General features: G+C 47.9%; 1 protein-coding gene across 4 annotated transcripts in view; it reads left to right on the plus strand.

The window, feature by feature from the left end:
- Positions 1-1,721: 1,721 nt before the first annotated feature.
- LOC119956122 (protein transport protein Sec24B-like) overlaps positions 1,722-20,912 on the plus strand; it is a 54,062-nt gene continuing 34,871 nt past the window's right edge. The window contains exons 1-6 of one of the 4 annotated variants that reach the window (XM_038783004.1): positions 1,722-1,827; positions 11,387-11,499; positions 12,423-12,598; positions 15,053-15,155; positions 17,245-17,371; positions 19,215-19,324. In XM_038783004.1, the coding sequence (XP_038638932.1) occupies positions 1,767-1,827; positions 11,387-11,499; positions 12,423-12,598; positions 15,053-15,155; positions 17,245-17,371; positions 19,215-19,324 (690 nt within the window). In that variant the 5' untranslated portion in view covers positions 1,722-1,766. Of the gene's footprint in view, positions 1,828-8,625; positions 8,820-11,386; positions 11,500-12,422; positions 12,599-15,052; positions 15,156-17,244; positions 17,372-19,214; positions 19,325-20,912 lie in introns of those variants that run through there. The other 3 variants (XM_038783007.1, XM_038783006.1, XM_038783005.1) reach the window with 3 other exon arrangements.

A 20,912-nucleotide genomic window follows, 5' to 3' on the forward strand; every position in this document is an offset into this window, starting at 1 on the left:
GTGGATGAGCAGAGGGATCTCGGTGTCCATGTACATAGATCCCTGAAAGTTGCCACCCAGGTTGATAGGGTTGTGAAGAAGGCCTATGGTGTGTTGGCCTTTGGATTGAGTTCCGGAGCCATGAGGTCATGTTGCAGCTGTACAAAACTCTGGTACGGCCGCATTTGGAGTATTGCATACAGTTCTGGTCGCCTCATTATAGGAAGGACGTGGAAGCTTTGGAACGGGTGCAGAGGAGATTTACCAGGATGTTGCCTGGTATGGAGGGAAAATCTTATGAGGAAAGGCTGATGGACTTGAGTTTGTTTTCGTTAGAGAGAAGAAGGTTAAGAGGTGACTTAATAGAGGCATACAAAATGATCAGAGGGTTAGATAGGGTGGACAGTGAGAGCCTTCTCCCGCGGATGGAGGTGGCTAGCACGAGGGGACATAGCCTTAAATTGAGAGGTAATAGGTATAGGACAGAGGTCAGAGGTAGGTTTTTTACGCAAAGAGTGATGAGGCCGTGGAATGCCCTACCTGCAACAGTAGTGAACTCGCCTACATTGAGGGCATTTAAAAGTTTATTGGATAAGCATATGGATGATAATGGCATAGTGTAGGTTAGATGGCCTTTAGTTTTTGACTTCCCATGTCGGTGCAACATCGTGGGCCGAAGGGCCTGTACTGCGCTGTATCGTTCTATGTTCTATGTTCTAAATTCGCCCTTAATTGGGAAAAAAAATCGGGTACTCTAAATTTATATGTAATGTTTGGGAGATATTTAGACCTAGTTTGTTTTTGGCAAGTGTTTGTCAGCTTTTAGTTTCAGTGCAGAAAAACCCTCTCAAATATTTGCCAGCACTGCACCCTGATTCATTAAAATTCAGGCAGATTGTAAAGCCAGCTAGCTGACTATTCGCTATTGCCCAAATTGTGCTGCCCATCAAACCAAATTTCACCATTTTCATTCATTTCAACCACTCTGCAATTTGGCAACAGTTTACCCACTGGGCGTACTTTAATCCCAAAAATGGTTTTGGTCTCCTCTCCTTGGCTTAATTTTTAGCTACAGCTTCATTTGGAAATAAATAGCTCTAGCTTGCCCGAGAAAAGATGTATTCAGCGCCTGTAGTATTTTCCTCATTTTAGTCGGCAACGGGCTGAGAGTGTGCCGTTTATAAGGGAAGGAAAATTGTGCTGTGCAAAATCGAATCTGGATGTAAACCTAGAAAGAGCAAATAAATGAAAGGTGGGTTCACGTATAAAATACAATTTTATGGATGTGCCTGAGAGATGACGAATCAAAGACACTCAAGGCACAATGCATGAGTCTCCAAACAATAGATCAATCCTGTTATCTCAAACCACTGCCGAATTAATTTAGAAACAAAACGTATTGGAAAGGAATACATTGTTTTGATTGCCACGTCGAGTCAGCGACCCACTGCACAATACATGGAATGCCCTCGATTTTAATCGGGGCCAAGACTGACAAGAGATAATCAACATCTCCGTTCCATGTAACATAAAACTTCTATGGCAACAGTGGGGGGGGGGGGGGGGGGAAGGTGAGATGGTGTTGCATTTAACGCAGCCCTCCTGAGGACTAACTGAGGTTGAACCTTGCCAAGGGGCGTAGCTTGCATGCTGTGAAAGGGGAGAGTGGGTGGAGTTACTTGCACCGTGTTACAAGAGACTCAGGCGCATTTGCCAACTTTTGCAGATGGGAGACCCCGGGACAAAGAGGATGGTTGCTGCAGAATGTTGAGATTCACCCAGTTACAATGCCAGGCTTTTTCAGACCCACTAAACATCTAAAGAGGAAGGTCCACCCGGTCCCCTCGGGTAAGTGATTCTTGAGATGTTCTTGGCTCATTACAGTCTCAGGTAGAAGTTTCGAGTCTTTTATTTTATGGCATGATGCCGCGTCAGTGACATTATTTGTGACTAATTTAGAACTAGGCAACTCCGTCTTAGAATAAAGGGTCAACAATTTAGGACTGAGATGAGGAGAAATTTCTTCATGCTATAGGTTGTGAACCTTTGGAATTCTCTACCCTGGAAAGCCATTGCGTGTATTTAAGACTGAGAGCGATAGATCTCGGGGCACTATGGAGATTACAGGATAATAGTGTGCAATGGTGTAGCGGCGAGAGAAGATCAACTATCATTGTGGAGGCGGCTTGACTTGTCAGACTCAATTTCCGAACCCCACTCCGATTTGCTACGGTCAGCACGGTAGCACAGTGGTTAGCACTGTTGCTTCACAGCGCCAGGGTCCCGGGTTCGATTCCCGGTTTGGGTCACTGTCTGTGCAGAGTCTGCACGTTCTCCCCGTGTCTGCATAGGTTTCCTCCGGGTGCTCCGGTTTCCTCCCACAAGTCCCGAAAGACGTGCTGTTAGGCAATTTGGACATTCTGAATTCTCCCTCTGTGTACCCGAACAGGCGCCAGAATGTGGTGACTAGGGGCTTTTCACACTGATGCACGATCAATCACTACTGAAGTGAGATTGTAGTCCAATTGAAGGCTTTAATGAACAAGTAGTTACCCCAACAACTCCGGTACAGAATGACTGCTGTGGGTGAAACACAGGCTCTTATGCTCCACCTGCTGGGCGGAACCAGCAGGCAGGTTCTACCACTCATGCTACATGACGGGCAGCACGGTAGCCTTGTGGATGGCACAATCGCTTCACAGCTCCAGGGTCCCAGGTTCGATTCCGGCTTGGGTCACTGTCTGTGCGGAGTCTGCACATCCTCCCCGTGTGTGCGTGGGTTTCCTCCGGGTGCTCCGGTTTCCTCCCACAGTCCAAAAATGTGCGGGTTAGGTGGATTGGCCATGATAACACTAGCTTTCGGAGCACTGCCTGGAACATACCACTTCATTCACCTGAGGAAGGAGCAGTGCTCCGAAAGCTAGTGTTTGTAACAAACCTGTTGGACTTTAACCTGGTGTGTAAGACTTCTTTTTTTTAAAAATAAATTTAGATTACCCAATTATTTTTTCCAATTAAGGGGCAATTTAGAGTGGCCAATCCACCTACTCTGCACATTTTTGGGTTGTGGGGGCGAAACCCACGCAGACACGGGGAGAATGTGCAAACTCCACACGGACAGTGACCCAGAGCCGGGATCGAACCTGGGACCTCAGCGCCGTGAGGCGGTTGTGCTAACCACTAGGCCACCGTGCTGCCCAGTGTGTAAGACTTCTTACTGTACTCATACTACAGTATAAGGTACACCCCCCTAGGTACCACAATATAGCCTACCACGCACACTAACTTCATTGCAGTGTTGATGTAAGCCTACTTGTGACAATAAAGATTATTAAAAAAAGAATACAACACTGGGAAGGAGTAATGTTGGCTCAGAAATAAAAACAGCAAGTGCTGGAAAACCTCTACTGGTCTGAGGAGACAGAAACAGAGTTAATGTTTCACGTCCAACGTGACCCTTCTTGGAAAGAAATGTTTCTAACTTCATAAATGTCACCAGGCCGTCTGACAATTTTCCAGAGCTTTCTCTTTTTAGTTCAGATCCCCAGTACTTTGCTTTTATTTCAATGTTTGCTCAGATCTGAGTTGGGAATCTGAAATGATACAGACATCAGCGGGGCCCGAGAAGGTAAATCCCAAAGAAGTGTCGTTCAACAACAGAAGTAAAGGCTGCAAACTGGCTCACAGCTCCAAGGCCCCAAGCCGGGGGAAACGTTCCCGCCAGTCCCAGTCCAGCCCCGCTTTTATGAGGCGATTTCCATGAGCCCTCGCTGATGGGCCTCCAGGACTTCCATGGGGCGATTAATTGGCCTGTCCCCGTGGATGCCGGGAGGGTTATTACAACACCAATTACCCCTTTGGCTATTGCCAGTTCCTAGCCCATTGTAGAGAATTGTTCTGTTGATTTGATCTAATCCAAATGACTTCAGCATATGAGTTATGATTACCACTGATTCTTCCTTGAACACTCTCTGTATTTTTCCCTCCAATGCCCAGTTCTGATTTTTATTCCATTGCTCTCATTAGGTTCCCCTTGTCTCCTGTCCTGGCCAATATTCATCCCAAAGTCAACAACATTAAAAAAATATCACCTGGCCATTCTATTGCTGAGTGCGGGATCTTGCTGTGTGCAAACAGGCTGCTGCTCTCCTGAAGTGCAAGAGTCACTAAATTTCAAAAAGTACTTTGACAAAGAGTCATCCAGACTCGAAAAGTTGGCTCCCTTCTCTCTCCACAGATGCTGTTGGACCTGCTGAGATTGATCTGAATTTTCTGTTTCTGGGCTGGAGTCTCCGGTCCCTCAGCTGCGTGTTTCCCGGGAGGTGGGATTTTATCTTCCCAGCGCTTGTCAATGGCATTTCCCGTTGTAACCACCCCACGCTGCCGTGAAACCCGGGATGGGGGGGGCGCTCTGCTGGCGGGAAAAGTGAATCCCGACGATCGGAGAATTCCAGCTTTTGTTTCAAAAGTACTTTACCGGCTGTAGAACTCCTTGGGACACCCTGCGGCCGTGATAGGCTGTTTAAAGCTACAAGTGGTTCTTTCTTCAGGAACAGCTTGTTCGAATGAGGTGCCATTTTTACTCCAAAGATGTGTAGGCTAGCTGACTATCTCATGTATCCTTCGTGCCAGCTAATGTGTCCCTGTGTGTGGGGAGAATAGAGAATATCCCGTCCCTCCCCCGCACCGGGGCATAGGGGCTGGTTTAGCTCACCGGGCTAAATCGCTGGCTTTGAAAGCAGACCCAGCAGGCCAGCAGCACGGTTCGATTCCCGTACCAGCCTCCCCGGACAGGCGCCGGAATGTGGCGACTAGGGGCTTTTCACAGTAACTTCATTTGAAGCCTACTCGTGACAATAAGCAATTTTCATTTCATTTCACCGATGTGTCCCCGAGGGTGAGGAGTGAGCTTCACTTGACCTTGATGTGCCTCGAAGGGACAGGAGGAATTCTTCACCTGCACTTGTTGTTGCTAGTTTAAGAATGCATCCAAACCAAGTAGATTGCATCTGTCAAACTTTCACGTGTAAAAGATATATGAGGAACAGAACTAATATTTATATATTGTCAGATCTCCCATGGCTAAACTCATGAGATTTAATCATAATCTAATAATCTTTATTATTGTCACAAGTAGGCTTACATTAACACTGCAATGAAGTTACTGTGAAAAGCCCCTAGTCGCCACATTCCGGCACCTGTTCGGGTACACGGAGGGAGAATTCAGAATGTCCGATTCACGGCACGTCTTTGGACTGTGGGAGGAAATCGGAGCACCCACGCAGACATGTGCAGACGCCGCACACAGTGACCCAAGCCGGGTATCGAACCTGGGACCCTGCAGCTGTGAAGAAACAGTGCTAACCAATGTTGCTATCGTGCCGCCCCGATTTACTGTTTTACCACAATATATGTACTTCACAAAATACTCTCACCAGGGCCTCTGATTCACAGTCCAGTTCTGCCATATCAGACCAACAAAGTGTGATGAAGCAAGTGTTGATGGAAGTGTGTGCTATACACAGAACAGGATATATTACTGGCGAATGTCCAGCCTTGTTGATGGTTAGCTGGGGGAAGTGGCATATCTTGTGGGTGCTGTAACAGAGGAAGTGCAGCTCTTGATGAAGTCAACGTAACAGTTCTTTTTCCAATATTGGTGTTTACAGCACCACCCTATGGAGGAAGTAAGAATTGAAGGTGTTAGGATGTTACCAAAGCATATTGGGTTGACATATGCATTCATCAAAACGATTTGAAATTATCTACACAGAAATGATAAAATAAATGTTAGCACGGTGGCGCAGTGGATAGCCCTGTTGCCTCACGGTGCCGAGGTCCCAGGTTCGATCCCGGCTCTGGGTCACTGACTTTGTGGAGTTTGCACATTCTCCCCGTGTCTGCGTGGGTTTCACCCCCACAACCGCAGGGTAGGTGGATTGGCCACGATAGATTGCCCCTTAATTGGAAAAAATGAATGGGTACACTAAATTAAAATAAATAAATAAAATAAATGTTGTTTATAGAACATGCTCTGCTTTACAGGCGTCTATAATGTTAACAGTAACAGTAACATACTTCAGCTGAGCTTGGTTACTCTCACTAACTCAAGGTTTTCAGAACTTAACCCAAAAACAGTTTATCAATACTGACATAGTTCACTCTCTCTCTCTCCATGTCGTGTGGCACAGTGGTTGGCACTGCTGCCTCACAGCAGGGACCCGGGTTCAATTCCAACATTGAGTGACTATCTGTGTGGAGTTTGCACTTTCTCTCTGTGTCGGCGTGGGTTTCCTCCGGGTACTCCTGTTTCCTCCCACAATGCAGGTTAGGTGAATTGGCCATGCTAAATTGCCCCTTCGTGTCCAGGGGTGTGCAGGTTAGGTGGGCTTACGGCGATGGGACGGGTGAGTGGACCTGGGTAGGGCGCTCTGTCAGAGGATTGGTGAAGACTCGATGGGCCAAATGGCTGTACTGTAGGAATTCTATGACTCTATATTTCTTTCAAACACCTGTCACGTTCTCCAACTCTCAGTTTGCAGTGCCATTGGAGGTCTGACAATATTCTTCAAACCTGCTCTTAATGTGAGTAATGCCACAGGAGGTCTGCTCGTGTTCTGAGTTTAATTCTTTGTGAGCAATGCCACAAGAGGTCAGCTAGGGTGCTAATTTTCAACTCACTGTGAGCAATGCCACGCAAGGTCTGCTAATATTCTGAGTTTCAACTCACTGTGAGCAATACCACGATTGGTCTGCTCGTGTTTCAATTCTTTGTGAGCACTGCTACCAATGGTGTTCCGAGTTTCAGATCTGTGAGCAATGCCATGAGAGGCCTGTAGTATTCATGGAATCACAGAATCCCTACGGTGCAGAAGGAGGCCATTCGGCCCATTGAGTCTGCACCGACCCTGTGAAAGACTGCCCTACCTAAGCCCAATCCCCTGCCCTTTCCCCATAACCCCACCTAACCTTTTGGACACTTAGGGGCAATTTAGCGTGGCCAATACACCTAACCTGCACATCTTTGGGCTGTGGGAAAAAAACTATAGCCCCCAGTGGAAGCCCACACTACATAGTTGGAGGCGCCATCTTTCGCATGAGGACATTAAACCCCGTCCGCCCTCTCAGGCAGATGATTCCTTGGCACTATTTTGAAGAAAAGAACTGGCCAGTTCTCACCAGTATCCTGCCCATATTTACCCCTCAACCAGCAGCACAGGATTACGTGGTTCTCACAGTGCTGTTTGTGGGAGCTTGGTGTGGGGAGATTGGCTGCTGCCTTTTTTTTTACATTAGAGCAGTAACCACACTTCAAAAAGTACTTAATTGGCCTTTCAGATGTCTGCTGGTATGGAAAGGAAGCAGAAAAATGGAAATCTGCCTTTCATTCATAGCCCTGTAGGTATTTCCATTCAAATATTCATCCTGTTCCCTTTGGAAAGTTACAATTGAATCTGTCTCCGCCACCCTTTCAGACAGTGCATTCCAGATCATAGCGATTCACTTTGTGAAGACTGTTTTCTCATGTCACCTCCTGTTATCCTGCCTTAAATCTGTGTTTTCACCACCTCTATCAACTCTCCCCTCAACCTTCCTGTGCTCCAAGGAGAACAATTCCATCCTCTCCAGTTTCTGCACACAAATAAATTCCCTGGTACCTAATAAATCTCCCCAGCACCCTCTCCAAGGCACCTTTTCCTAAAGCGTGGTGGACCAGAATTGTTAGCACAATTAATTGTTCGGGGGGGAGATAGTTGTGTGGGAAGAGACAGAACAAGACCCAATGGTCCTCCAGATGGAAAGGTGGGAGTGGTACTGGATAGGCCATACATTGCGGAAATCAGTGAACAACAAGACACGGCAAGCTCTCAAATGGAACCCTCAAGGACAGAGAAAGCAGAGGGGGAAACATATGGCGGTGGGATACAGAAAAGGAGATGGGAGCCAAGGGTTCTACATGGGAACAACTGGAGAGTTTGGCCCAAGACGGGATTCGATGGAGAGTATTTGCCTGTGGCCTTTGCTCCATCAAGGAGTGACAAGGAGAAGAAGAAGAGGTGTATAGTGGTAATGTCGCAGAGGCCCAGGCAAATGCTCCGGGGACACGGGTTCAAATCCTATCACGGCAGCTGGTGGAATTTAAATTCTTTTTAAAAATAAATTTAGAGTAACCCAATTATTTTTTTTCCAATTAAGCGTGGCCAATCCACCTAGCCTGAACATCTTTTTGGGTTGTGGGAGGGGGGGGGGGGGGGGGGGGGGGGGGTGAGACCCACGCAGACACGGAGAGAATGTGCAAACTCCGCACGGACAGTGACCCGGGGCCGGGATCGAACCCGGGTCCTCGGTGCCCTGAGGCAGCAGTGCTAACCCATTGCGCCACCGTGCCAGCCCTGATCCCATCCAAGACTAAAGAATGAGGCTGAAGAGATGGCAGCCAGCAACTGTGGAAGATGGTGGGGGAGCAGTGAATGTGAGGAAGGATGCTCATTGGTTGGTTACAAGTAGTGTTGCCATAGTGACAGAGCGTGGTGGGCCTGTGCAGATGCTCAATCCATTGAGAAGATTTGTGGATAAGAGATTACACTGATAAGCGTGGCTGAGTCAGATTAGCTCACAGAACTAAATATAAAGTCTCCCATGGGGGGGGGGGGGGGGGCAGCTAGAAATTAGTTCCTTACGGGAGAAGGAAGCACCAACATCCCTCCGAGATCCCTGAGCTCGATAGCATGGAGATTGATACTGTGAAGTGGGTATTATCCGTCACCAGCTTTGTGATCCCAGATGGTTAATGGTTCTTCTCCTCCTGGACTAGATGAGGAATCCAGTGTGGGATAACGGTTTGTAATCTCCTACAGCCCTCGGAGAGCTCTGCACCCCTCCAATCCTGGCCTCTAGTGTAGCTTCGATTTTCATCGCCTTCCGTTGCCTGTGCACTAAGCTCTGGCATTCCCTCCCTACACCTCTCCACCCTTTCCTTCTCTTTGAGGGCACTCCTCAGTGCAGCAACAAAGCTCTTGGTTACCTGTCCTTGTACCTTAGCTGTGCCTCGGTGTCAAATTCATAATGCCTTGGGATGTGTTACTACCTTGAAGTCGCTATATAAATGCAAGTTGTTATTGTTGTCGGCAGCAGATCCCTACAAGTATGTCGGTGCTCAACAGTTCATGTAATCTCTGAGCTGTGGGCAAATCTTTATCGGCTAAATATTCTGCACCTTATTTCCCTCTCCGGCCCAGTTAGATCATCTCTCGTTTGGGCTGTTATAAAAGGCCAAATAATTTGATGTGTTTTTCTTCACTCAATCATTGTGGGCCACAAATACTTTCAGTTTAACAAAGAACAAAGAAAAGTACAGCACAGGAACAGGCCATTCGGCCCTCCAAGCCTGCGCCGACCATGCTGCCCATCTAAACTAAAACAGTTTAGAATTTTTGAGAAGCCAGTTAGATTTTTAAAAATTCTTTCATGGGATGTTGGGCATCGGTGCCCATCCCAAATTGCCCTGGGGGGGGGGGGGGGGGGGAAGGGGGGGCGATGGGCAGTTAAGAGTCAACCACATTGCTGTGGTTCTGGAGTCACATGTAGGTCAGACCAAGGCGTTAGTGAACCGGATGTGGTGGTTTTTTTGACAACCAGGGGCATCGTTAGATTTTTTTTGACCAGATTTTTATTCAATTCAAATTTCACCATCTGGACTTGCCGGATTTGAGCATGCGTCCCCACAACATTACCCTGGGTCTCTGGATTGCTAAAGGTCACCATAGTCCCAGATGATCATCGGCTGCTTTCCACTTTGAGGGGGCGAGGTTGAGAAGGCGGGACCTTTATAAATAACCTCAGCCGGTACGGGCATTGAACCCACACTGCTGCCCTTGCTCTGCATCAGCTGTCCAGCCAACTGAGCTAAACCGGTCCCATCTGGTGACAGTCCCACTGCCTCCCCATAAGTGGATATGTCCAGGGTGTTTCACTCTGAATTATCACGTAATTCTGAATTACCCACTGGGTGATAATTCTGAATTGACACTGACGTGCATTCGATGCGCTGATCTTTTTGGGGGAGTTTTAATGTAGAGTGATACATTACTCTAATTAATGAGTAATACATGGGTAATATCAACTATAAACATGCTCACTTGGAGCAGGAATTGGCCACTCTCTGACCAAGGAGATTAGGACCTGTTGTGTAAGGAGCGTCTGATTTGATCTCACCCCTTTTACATTTTGCCTAAAGATCATTTCCTCTGTGTGATGGAGCAATTCCTTTTTTTAGATTATAAATTTAGAGTACCCAATTCATTTTTTTACAATTAAGGGGCAATTTAGCACGTTCAATCCACCTACCCTGCACATCTTTGGGTTGTGGGGACGAAACCCACGCAGACACGGGGAGAATGTGCAAACTCCACACGGACAGTGACCCAGAGCCGGGATGGAACCTGGGACCTCGGCGCCGTGAGGCAGCAGTGCTAACCCACCGTGCCACCATGGAGCAATTCCTGACAGTCCCAAATGCTAAAAAATACATATCTGGTCATTATCACATTGCTGTTTGGGAGCTCACCGTGTGCCAATTCTGCGGCAGTGACTATCTTGTAAAAAGCACATAATTGATCGCGAAGGGTAAGTTCTTTCTTGGACATGACAACATTTTCGAGCCGTTCTCTTGTCCAAACTGTACTGGGCTCTGCTGCCATTGACCGCAGACTGAGTGACAGTTCACACACAACACACGGGCCCGCCCTGGGACTCCTCTGTGCGTGTTGCTGTGTCCATTACTATTTCTGTACCTCTGCCAACGATAGGTAAGTGAGTAGGTTATTGCGGGGAGGGAAGTGACACAATCTGCTGCTGGTGTAATAAATGATTAATGCTGTACTGTTCTAATTAAAATTCTGCCACCTACATTGTTTGTGGACGATGTATCTGTTTCATGTGCCAGTACTGTCTGAAGTCAGTACGACTAGATAGCTTTAAACTACTCGGGGAGCGGAGTGGGGAGGTAGGTTGCAACCAGTGGACAGCTTGCTGCAGGTTGATGAAGAATACGTTCTGCTCAACCTCTCTCCCTCTCACACTAAGCTTACGTTGGGAAATATTTTCAACACAGTCAATTAATAATTCCTCGTGATTCAGGCTCAAGCCTGTTGTCCAAATGCAAGTTTATTGCACAGACATTACTGAACCAGATGGGATTTTACGACAATCAGCGATCGTTTCATGGTCATCATTAGCTTTTTAATTGTAGATTTTTATTGAACTCCAAGTTGCTCGGCATTCTAACCTGAAGTCTATAAAATGTGTGCACAGGTCTGAACTGGTAGCTAACTGATCGCGGCACACATGTTACAATGCCGTGGCCACACAGCACAACCCCTGAACTTGTCCTTGTTGTCCATTCAAGTTCATCATTCAGGTTCTAATGGGGCCATTGGATCACAGTCACACCCCTATCCAGGACAAAGCTCGCAGAACAAGTCATCCTGGACAGAGGCTTCGAGGAGTTCGGCAGCGCAGGTGGGTAGAATCACAGAAAGGTTACCGCACAGAGGGAGGCCATTTGGCCTGGCACGGATTCTGCCTTACGCCAGGTGAGAAGGTTACACAGCTGCTGCCAGAGGAGCCTTGGTGAGTTGCCGAGTGCATCAAGTGGCTCCAGCAGAGGCCACTGAGTTTTTGGCAAACCGACACTGATTGGTTGAGGTGTCGCCATGGAGAATGCACCAAGAAACTATTATAACCTTCTTAGTTGTTTAGTTTTTAAAAAGCAGCAAGGCTTGGACATGTTCCTTTTTGCCTGCAGAGGATAGGTCCCTGCCTCACGGTAGCATGGTGGTTAGCATCAATGCTTCACAGCTCCAGGGTCCCAGGTTCGATTCCCGGCTGGGTCACTGTCTGTGTGGAGTCTGCCGTCCTCCCCGTGTGTGCGTGGGTTTCCTCCGGGTGCTCCGGTTTCCTCCCACAGTTCAAAGATGTGCGGGTTAGGTGGATTGGCCATGCTAAATTGCCCGTAGTGTAAGGTTAATGGGGGGATTGTTGGGTTATGGGTATACGGGTTGCGTGGGTTTAAGTAGGGTGATCATTGTTCGGCACAACATCGAGGGCCGAAGGGCCTGTTCTGTGCTGTACTGTTCTATGTTCTATGTTCTATTTGAAGATATGCAGCTTCCAGCAAGAGTAAGTGAGCCACATTGCGAGCCCAATTGATAATCTTTCCCAGCCCTTATCTCTGCCATGGCCAAGAGCAAGAATCCAACCTGGTACAAGAAAGGGGCCATCACAGCACCACCTTCTCAGGTGGCAAGCAGTAATGGGCAAAGAATGCTGGTTTTTGCCAGCGACGCCACATTCCAAGAACGGATGAGAATAAAAGATCTTGCCCCCATTTCTCTGCCCTTTCCCTGTATTCTGCACGATGATTTTATCTGTTGTCCCGACAGGAGACATTGCGGATGGAGCAGCTGCAAGAGTCGACAGCCAACCTGGACCTACAGCAGGTTTCCAGCGTCTGCCCAATCAACCTCCTCCAGCAAAGGAATGTCCCACGGGTAGAACCAGCTGCAGCACCTGAGCCGGGCCTGAGCACTCACCTCCGCAAATTGAACTGCTGCTCGGAGTAAGAACTGGGGGTTCAGTGTGTACAATACAGTAACATCTAGATTCTAGAAAAAGACAGACATGCATTAATCGAGCGCCTTTCAGAACCTCAGGACCTCCCAGAATGCATCACAGACAAGTATTTTCTTTTTTAAGTGCGGTTATTTCTATAACGTAGGAAAGGTAGGCATCAGGTTGCGCGCATCAAGGCCTTACAAATGGCAATGGGGTAATGACCTGAACGTCTGATTTTATTGATCATGGTCAAGAGGTATATATTGGCTGGGGTACATGTTAGAACTCCTTCTGTTCTTCTGAGGGCAAGCAGAGACTTGGCTTAACACCTCACCCTTAGCCTGGACACATCTACAACACCATGTCCTGATAGAATCATAGAACCATAGAAAGGTTACTACTCAGAAGGTGGCCATTCAGCCCATCTTGTCCATGCCAGCACCAGGACATTCAGGTGCCCTTTCTAAGCCCACCTTCCTGCACCCGGTCCGTAGCCTGTAACTTACAGCACTTAAGGTGCGGATCCAGGTCCCTTTTGTTTCCCTCGTGCACTGATGTCAAGTCCCTGCCTGAGGTGGACTAGTTGATTTCCACCAGGTTTAAGGGGCTTTAGCTATCAGGACAAACAGAGAACTTCCTTGGGAAGTTTGTGGAGTGTGTCCACCTGTACTTGTGAGCAGTACAAGCAGTAATTACTCACTGTCAGATGCCCTGGGCTATATGTTTTGGTCCTGTCCAAAGCTGGAGGATTACTGAAAGGAGGTTTTTAGGGTAATTTCTAAAGTGGTGCACGGGAAACTGGACCCGGGCCCCTGGGGGGCCATATTCGGGGTGTCGGACCAGCCGGGGTTGGAAACGGGTGCGGAGGAAGATTTGTAGCCTTCGCCTCGTTGATCGCCCGGAGGCGGATCCTGATAGGTTGGAGAGCAGCCTCTCCACCCTGTGCCCTGGCGTGGCGGGGGGACCTGTTGGAATTCTTGACTCTTGAGAAGGTTAAGTTTGAACTGAGGGGAAGGATGGAGGGGTTCTACAATTCATGGGCATTATTCATTATACACTTTCAAGAACTGGATAACATCGAACATTAGTTGGGGCGTGTGGATGGGAGGATTGGGGGGAGGGGGGCGGTTTGGGTTAATGGCGACTATGGGTAATCCCTGATTCCTTTTTGTCATTTGTTTATGTGACCATGCGGGCTAATGTCTGGGGTTTGGTGGGAGGATGGGATTGTTGTTATTGATATGGGAATTGGCATATTTGTTACTAATTATTGTTTATTGTTGGTGGGTGTAAATTTGGGAGAAAATGTGAAAAAGGAGAATAAAAAATATATTAAAAAAAAATATGGCGCAGAGACCTTCAACCTCATGAGGTAACAACGAGGATCGCGACTACCCTGTTGCCCACCTCGACAATAATCAGCTCATGGATGCATATTTAATAAGATGAACAGCACACAATCACACTTGGTCAGCCATCCCACCCTCCCAAATGAGCAGCTATCACTCCCACTTTTGTGCCCACCACCAAAGCTAGTCTCCAGGATGGCAGATCCCTGCTATAGAGTCACATAACAGCAGTCAGTAACTCATTGTGTGTGAATACTGCGGAACATTTTTTTTTTTTTTTGGTTTTCTCATATTTATAAACTGTACTGCGGAACATTTTTGAGAGAGCCAACAAAGTGCAAATCATTCTGTTATATATCTATATGGGGAATTGTGAGCTAATAAGGGCCTGGACGCATGCATTTCTGAAAGACAGGCTGTACTTTTTTCGGGCAGCACGGTAGCATGGTGGTTAGCATAAATGCTTTACAGCTCCAGGGTCCCAGGTTCGATTCCCGGCTGGGTCACTGTCTGTGTGGAGTCTGCACGTCCTCCCCGTGTGTGCGTGGGTTTCCTCCGGGTGCTCCGGTTTCCTCCCATAGTCCAAAGATGTGCGGGTTAGGTGGATTGGCCATGCTAAATTGCCCGTAGTGTCCTAAAAAGTAAGGTTGGGGGGGGGTTGTTGGGTTACGGGTATAGGGTGGATACGTGGGTTTGAGTAGGGTGATCATGGCTCGGCACAACATTGAGGGCCGAAGGGCCTGTTCTGTGCTGTACTGTTCTATGTTCTATATCGCATCTATGTATAGAAGAGTGTTTGGATAGCTACAGTTGGTCCTATCGGTTCTGAATGAGGGAGGGGAATGATGGGCATGGTAGCTGCCAGCGTCCGCTGCCTAGTCGTATCCCCTGCAGAATGTGTGTCGGTGGACTACAGGGAGCGAACACTCCCTGTACCCTCGATCCTAGTTCGATAGCCTTTCCAATTCACAGCTGGCATGTGTGATCCAGATAGAGATGGGCAGTGAACTTGCACAGTGCTGGTGGGGGTCGAGGTATTTTCTGTGTGTCCAACTCACAAGGCGACAGTGGGTGTGATAATTGTTGTGTATTTTTGTTTTCTTCCTTAGTGTGTTTCAGTGCACACTGGTGAACATTCCACACACTCTGGCAATGCTGAAGCAGGTGAAACTTCCTCTCGGTCTTATCTTCCAACCCTTCAAGGATTCCAGGGTAGGTCGACTGGAATGGGATGAGCATTCACCCATGCTGCTTGGATCCTTAACTTTTATTGTGCCTTATTTTCTGAATCAATTGACATTTTAAAGACAGGGTCATAGATATTATTTTCAATAAGAGGATCAGAGAGTGTGGCAGAAATTGACCAGACTATGGCGCAGAACAGCCAGGATCTAACAAAATGGCAGAGGAAGCTCAAAGGTTCCATACCTGCATCTATGTTTCTGATATTACGGGCTCATCTACGTTGCCCCCCATGTGTCCCTTCTCAAAAGTGGTAACATCCTTCTGATGATTGGATGACCAGAACTTCCCACTGTAGTGACCAACTTTCATCTTCCTTAGATTCCCCAAGCAGTCCCAGAGCTATTGCTCTGCTTGTCCGTAAGGAGCCATAGCTTGCAAGGGACCTTCAGGCAACTCTCTCTGTTTAGAGAGAGAGAGAGAGAGAGAGAGAGAAACGTGGTAATAGCTTGAGAGGCACAACTCTGTATCAAGAATCACTCCCACTCTTACCACCTGCCCTTGGCATAATGGGAGGGCTAGCAGTTTGCTTGGCAACCTCTTTGGATGAGCCATGAACGCCCTCCTTTCCATGGCCAAGTGGCCCTGGAGTGGGACTTGAACCAGGTCAGAAGGGAAAAACAGTTCAAAATTGCCAAAGGTCAGTACTACTGGAGTTCCATTTTCAGGTTACTGTGTTTTTTCCCTTCTAGATCAGCTGGGGCGGCAGGGCGGCACAGTGGTTAGCACTGCTGCCTACGACGCTGAGGACCTGGGTTCGATCCCGGCCCCGGATCACTGCCCGTGTGGAGTTTTCACATTCTCCCCATTTCAACGTGGGTCTCACCCCCACAACCCAAAGATGTGCAGGGTAGGTGGATTGGTCACACAAAATTGCCCCTTAATTAGAAAAAAATAATTGGGCATTCTAAATTTTTTTTACAAAGGAATAAAATCTTCTGGATCAGAGGCAGAGGTGCTGGAACCTGAATCACCTGATCTTGCGATTGCCCCACTGTGAATAATTGATCGTTCCTGATGGAACATCCTGCATCTTTGCAAATCCATCTTCCAAAAGACCGCTGAGGTGCGGTTACATTAGTGTTGCCATTTCTGTAGGTGTCATCACATGACTTTCTCCCTTCCCGTGCCCCACCCCCACACGCCCGCCATTGGTCACTTGACACATTCACAGTTGCGCCACCCTGCCTTCCCTACAGCCAATGGGAAAACGGGATGGCTCTTCACTCCTCACTACCTGATTGAATAATTCCTGCCTCTCAGTAAAACTATATTTATTCCCCCTAAGTCTGATACTTTTATAATAACAATCAGCAAAAGCCTTCAAAGAATTCTTTATTTCCAAGCAGTTTTTTTTATTGTCACCTTCGTTTTTGTTCCTCCCGTCTCTGGTCATCATAGTTTGGAAGGCTGAGAAGTGATCTTCGTACAATGTCGAAGTTACTGAGGGGACGCTGTTGCTCGTTATGCTCAAATGGCCTCCTTCTGCACTGTAGGGATTCTATATCTATGTTTATCTCAGCAGTTCTGACAGCATCTGGACAGAGAGAAAGGAGCTAATGTTTCGAGTCTGGAAGACTCTTTGTCAAAGTCATCCAGTCTCGAAACGTTAGCTCCCTTTTCTCTCCACAGATGCTGTCAGACCTGCTGAGAATAACCAGTATTTTCTGTTTTAGTTTCAGATTCCAGCATCTGCAGTAATTTGCTTTATACATACCAGTCTTTGGAAACCCCTCCCCCAGAGACCAGTGGAGGCTGGGTTATTGAATATAGTCAAGATTAAATTCGATAGATTTTTGATTTACAATTCAGGGAGTCAGGGGTTATGGGGACAAGGAAGAAAGTGGCGTTAAGGCCACAATCGGATTGGCTGCGACCTTATTGAAAGGCGAACCGGCCTACTTCTGCTCAATTTCTTGCGATCTTATGCTGACAGGAGGTTAGTCTTTCAATCCTGGAGAGCTGATGAACTTAAGCTAAATTAAGGAGCAGTGATAAGGCCACGTTATTCAGAATAAATAGCAAAATGTTGATAACATGTTGCCTGCTGGTATTCCAGGAGCCTCCCCTGCTGATCACTGATGTGCCCCCTCGCTGTACAACGTGTCAGACCTACATCAACCCCTTCATCACCTTCATTGACCAACAACACTGGAAATGCAATGCTTGTTTCTCGCTCAATGACGGTAAGAACACTTTTTTTAAATTTAGAGTACCCAATTCATTTTTTCCAATTAAGGGGCAATTTAGCGTGGCCAATCCACCTATCCTGCATATCTTTGGGTTGTGGGGGTGAAACCCACGCAAACATGGGGAGAATGTGCAAACTCCACACGGACAGTGACCCAGAGCCGGGATCGAACCTGGGACCTCGGCGCCGTGAGGCTGCAGGGCTAACCCACTGCGCCACCGTGCTGCCCTGATGGTAGGAACACTTGTAGGCGATTGACTTAATCTGCTCTGGCAGCATGCAGTGGTCATACCCAAGTTTGATGTTCAAGTTTGGTAAATAATGGATACCTTGAGAGTATGTGGTTGGGTCAAAGAGGTCAGGTGCCATCACAAGGCACTGGGAGAAAGCTCAAGTGGGTTGAAATGACAATTTGAACGTGAAATCTGACAGTAGCTCTGATATACTGGACACAGCAGATTCATTCACAGTTTTATCTCCTATTGCTCCTATTTGAAGGTTGTCGATATGCGAGTTGGCAGGGAGAAGGTGCCTATAGCAGATGAGGAACATATGAGCCATAATACAATGGCGGAGCAGACACGATAGACCGAATGGCCTAATTCTGCTCCTATAACGTATGATCTATAGGCGATGTGCCATTAGTAACTGATATAATCACACACGTTTATCCACTGATGGGAATTAAATTGTCCTGGCTGTAATTTCTCCAGATGTCTGGCCTGCTTTAGTGTGGAACAGTCTCCTGATTTTCCATGGGCTCAGTGACTGTGAAAGTAACTGCTGTCGAGGCGCAAACATATAGGTCCCCGCACCTTCTCTCTGCCCGTGGCAACTATGAGGATGAATAGCCAACTGTCTCTCTCTGCCCTCCACGAGATTAACTTCACAATTAGGAGGTGCCACTAAGAGGTGATACACGGAAACAGCCCAGTTTCAGTCTGATAAATACTCTCCACTTACCTGGAAGTGAGCAACTCTACCAACAGTCAGAACGTTCAACACCAACCAGGGCAGGGCAGCCTTTAGCCTGGCAGCCCAACCACTTGTTTGTGGCCCAAGGTTAGTCATCAAAGCCAAGCACGGTGGCACAGTGGTTAGCATTGCTGCCTCACAGCGCCAGGGACCCGGGTTCAATTCCGGCCACGGGTGACTGTTTGTGCGGAGTCTGCACGTTCTCCCCGTGTCTGCGTGGGTTTCCTCCGGGTGCTCCGGTTTCCTCCCACAGTCCAAAGATATGTGGGTTAGGCGAATTGGCTGTGATAAATTGCCCCTTAGTGTCCAGGGATGTGCAGGTTAGGTTACGGGGATAGTGCGGAGTGGGCAGGGGGGGTGGGAGGGTGTTCTTTTGGAAAGTTGGTGCAGACTCGATGGACTGAATGGCCTCATCCTGCACTGTAGGGATTCTGTGATTCTCACACCAGTGAGTAAACTAAAAACGCAACAAGAGATTTGTGGGGTTCACCGAAGAATTGAAGATGTTTTTTGAAAGATGGGCAAGATAAAGGGGCTATGCCAGAGGATTCCAGGGTTGGCAGGGTTAGGGGTGGTGATGAATGAGGCCTAACCCTCTGCAGCCAATAGCAGGTTGGCAGCAGATGGGCAGTGACTGTATAGTAAAGTTGGAAGAGGCAGCAGACATGGTTGTGATGGTAATATGCAAGGTAGCAAAGGGCTCTGTAGCGAAAAAGAAAAGTTTTACAATCACTGGGTGGCTGCTGGTGACAGGAGGTTGGTAAGGATTGGGGAGAAAGGTGAGCAGGAATTGGCCAAAGGTAGGATGTGACACAGAAGTACAGATGTCTTGGAATTCAGCACCAATTTTTTTCTTCCTCCAGTTCCTGGGAATTTCCTCTACGATCCCATGACGGGCAGTAACTGCAACCCACACAGTCGGCCAGAACTACAGCATGCAGCACTGGAGTTTATGGTGCCTCTGGAATATCAGGTACAAGGTGATTCACTGCAGAACACAAGTGTCAGCTACACCCGGTCCAACTGTACAGATCATCTGTATCAGCTACACCCTGTCCAACTGTACAGATCACCTGTCCCAGCTACACCCTGTCCAACTGTACAGATCACCTGTCCCAGCTACACCCTGTCCAACTGTACAGATCACCTGTCCCAGCTACACCCTGTCCAACTGTACAAATCACCTGTCCCAGCTACACCCTGTCCAACTGTACAGATCACCTGTCCCAGCTACACCCTGTCCAACTGTACAGATCACCTGTCCCAGCTACACCCTGTCCAACTGTACAGATCACCTGTATCAGCTACACCCTGTCCAACTGTACAGATCACCTGTATCAGCTACACCCTGTCCAACTACAAATCACCTGTATCAGCTACACCCTGTCCAACTACAAATCACCTGTATCAGCTACACCCTGTCCAACTGTACAGATCACCTGTATCAGCTACACCCTGTCCAACTGTACAGATCACCTGTATCAGCTACACCCTGTCCAACTGTACAGATCACCTGTCCCAGCTACACCCTGTCCAACTGTACAGATCACCTGTATCAGCTACACCCTGTCCAACTGTACAGATCACCTGTCCCAGCTACACCCTGTCCAACTGTACAGATCACCTGTATCAGCTACACCCTGTCCAACTGTACAGATCACCTGTCCCAGCTACACCCTGTCCAACTGTACAGATCACCTGTCCCAGCTACACCCTGTCCAACTGTACAGATCACCTGTATCAGCTACACCCTGTCCAACTGTACAGATCACCTGTATCAGCTACACCCTGTCCAACTGTACAGATCACCTGTATCAGCTACACCCTGTCCAACTGTACAGATCACCTGTACCAGCTACACCCTGTCCAACTGTACAAATCACCTGTCCCAGCTACACCCTGTCCAACTGTACAAATCACCTGTCCCAGCTACACCCTGTCCAACTGTACAGATCACCTGTCCCAGCTACACTCTGTCCAACTGTACAGATCACCTGTATCAGCTGCACCCTGTCCAACTGTACAAATCACCTGTCCCAGCTACACCCTGTCCAACTGTACAGATCACCTGTCCCAGCTACACCCTGTCCAACTGTACAAATCACCTGTCCCAGCTACACCCTGTCCAACTGTACAGATCACCTGTCCCAGCTACACTCTGTCCAACTGTACAGATCACCTGTATCAGCTGCACCCTGTCCAACTGTACAAATCACCTGTCCCAGCTACACTCTGTCCAACTGTACAGATCACCTGTATCAGCTGCACCCTGTCCAACTGTACAAATCACCTGTCCCAGCTACACCCTGTCCAACTGTACAAATCACCTGTATCAGCTACACCCTGTCCAACTGTACAGATCACCTGTATCAGCTACACCCTGTCCAACTGTACAGATCACCTGTACCAGCTACATCCTGTCCAACTGTACAAATCACCTGTATCAGCTACACCCTGTCCAACTGTACAAATCTCCTGTCCCAGCTACACCCTGTCCAACTGTACAGATCACCTGTATCAGCTACACCCTGTCCAACTGTACAGATCACCTGTACCAGCTA

The sequence above is a fragment of the Scyliorhinus canicula genome, chromosome 22, assembly GCF_902713615.1.
Source record: "Scyliorhinus canicula chromosome 22, sScyCan1.1, whole genome shotgun sequence".
NCBI lineage: Eukaryota > Metazoa > Chordata > Chondrichthyes > Carcharhiniformes > Scyliorhinidae > Scyliorhinus > Scyliorhinus canicula.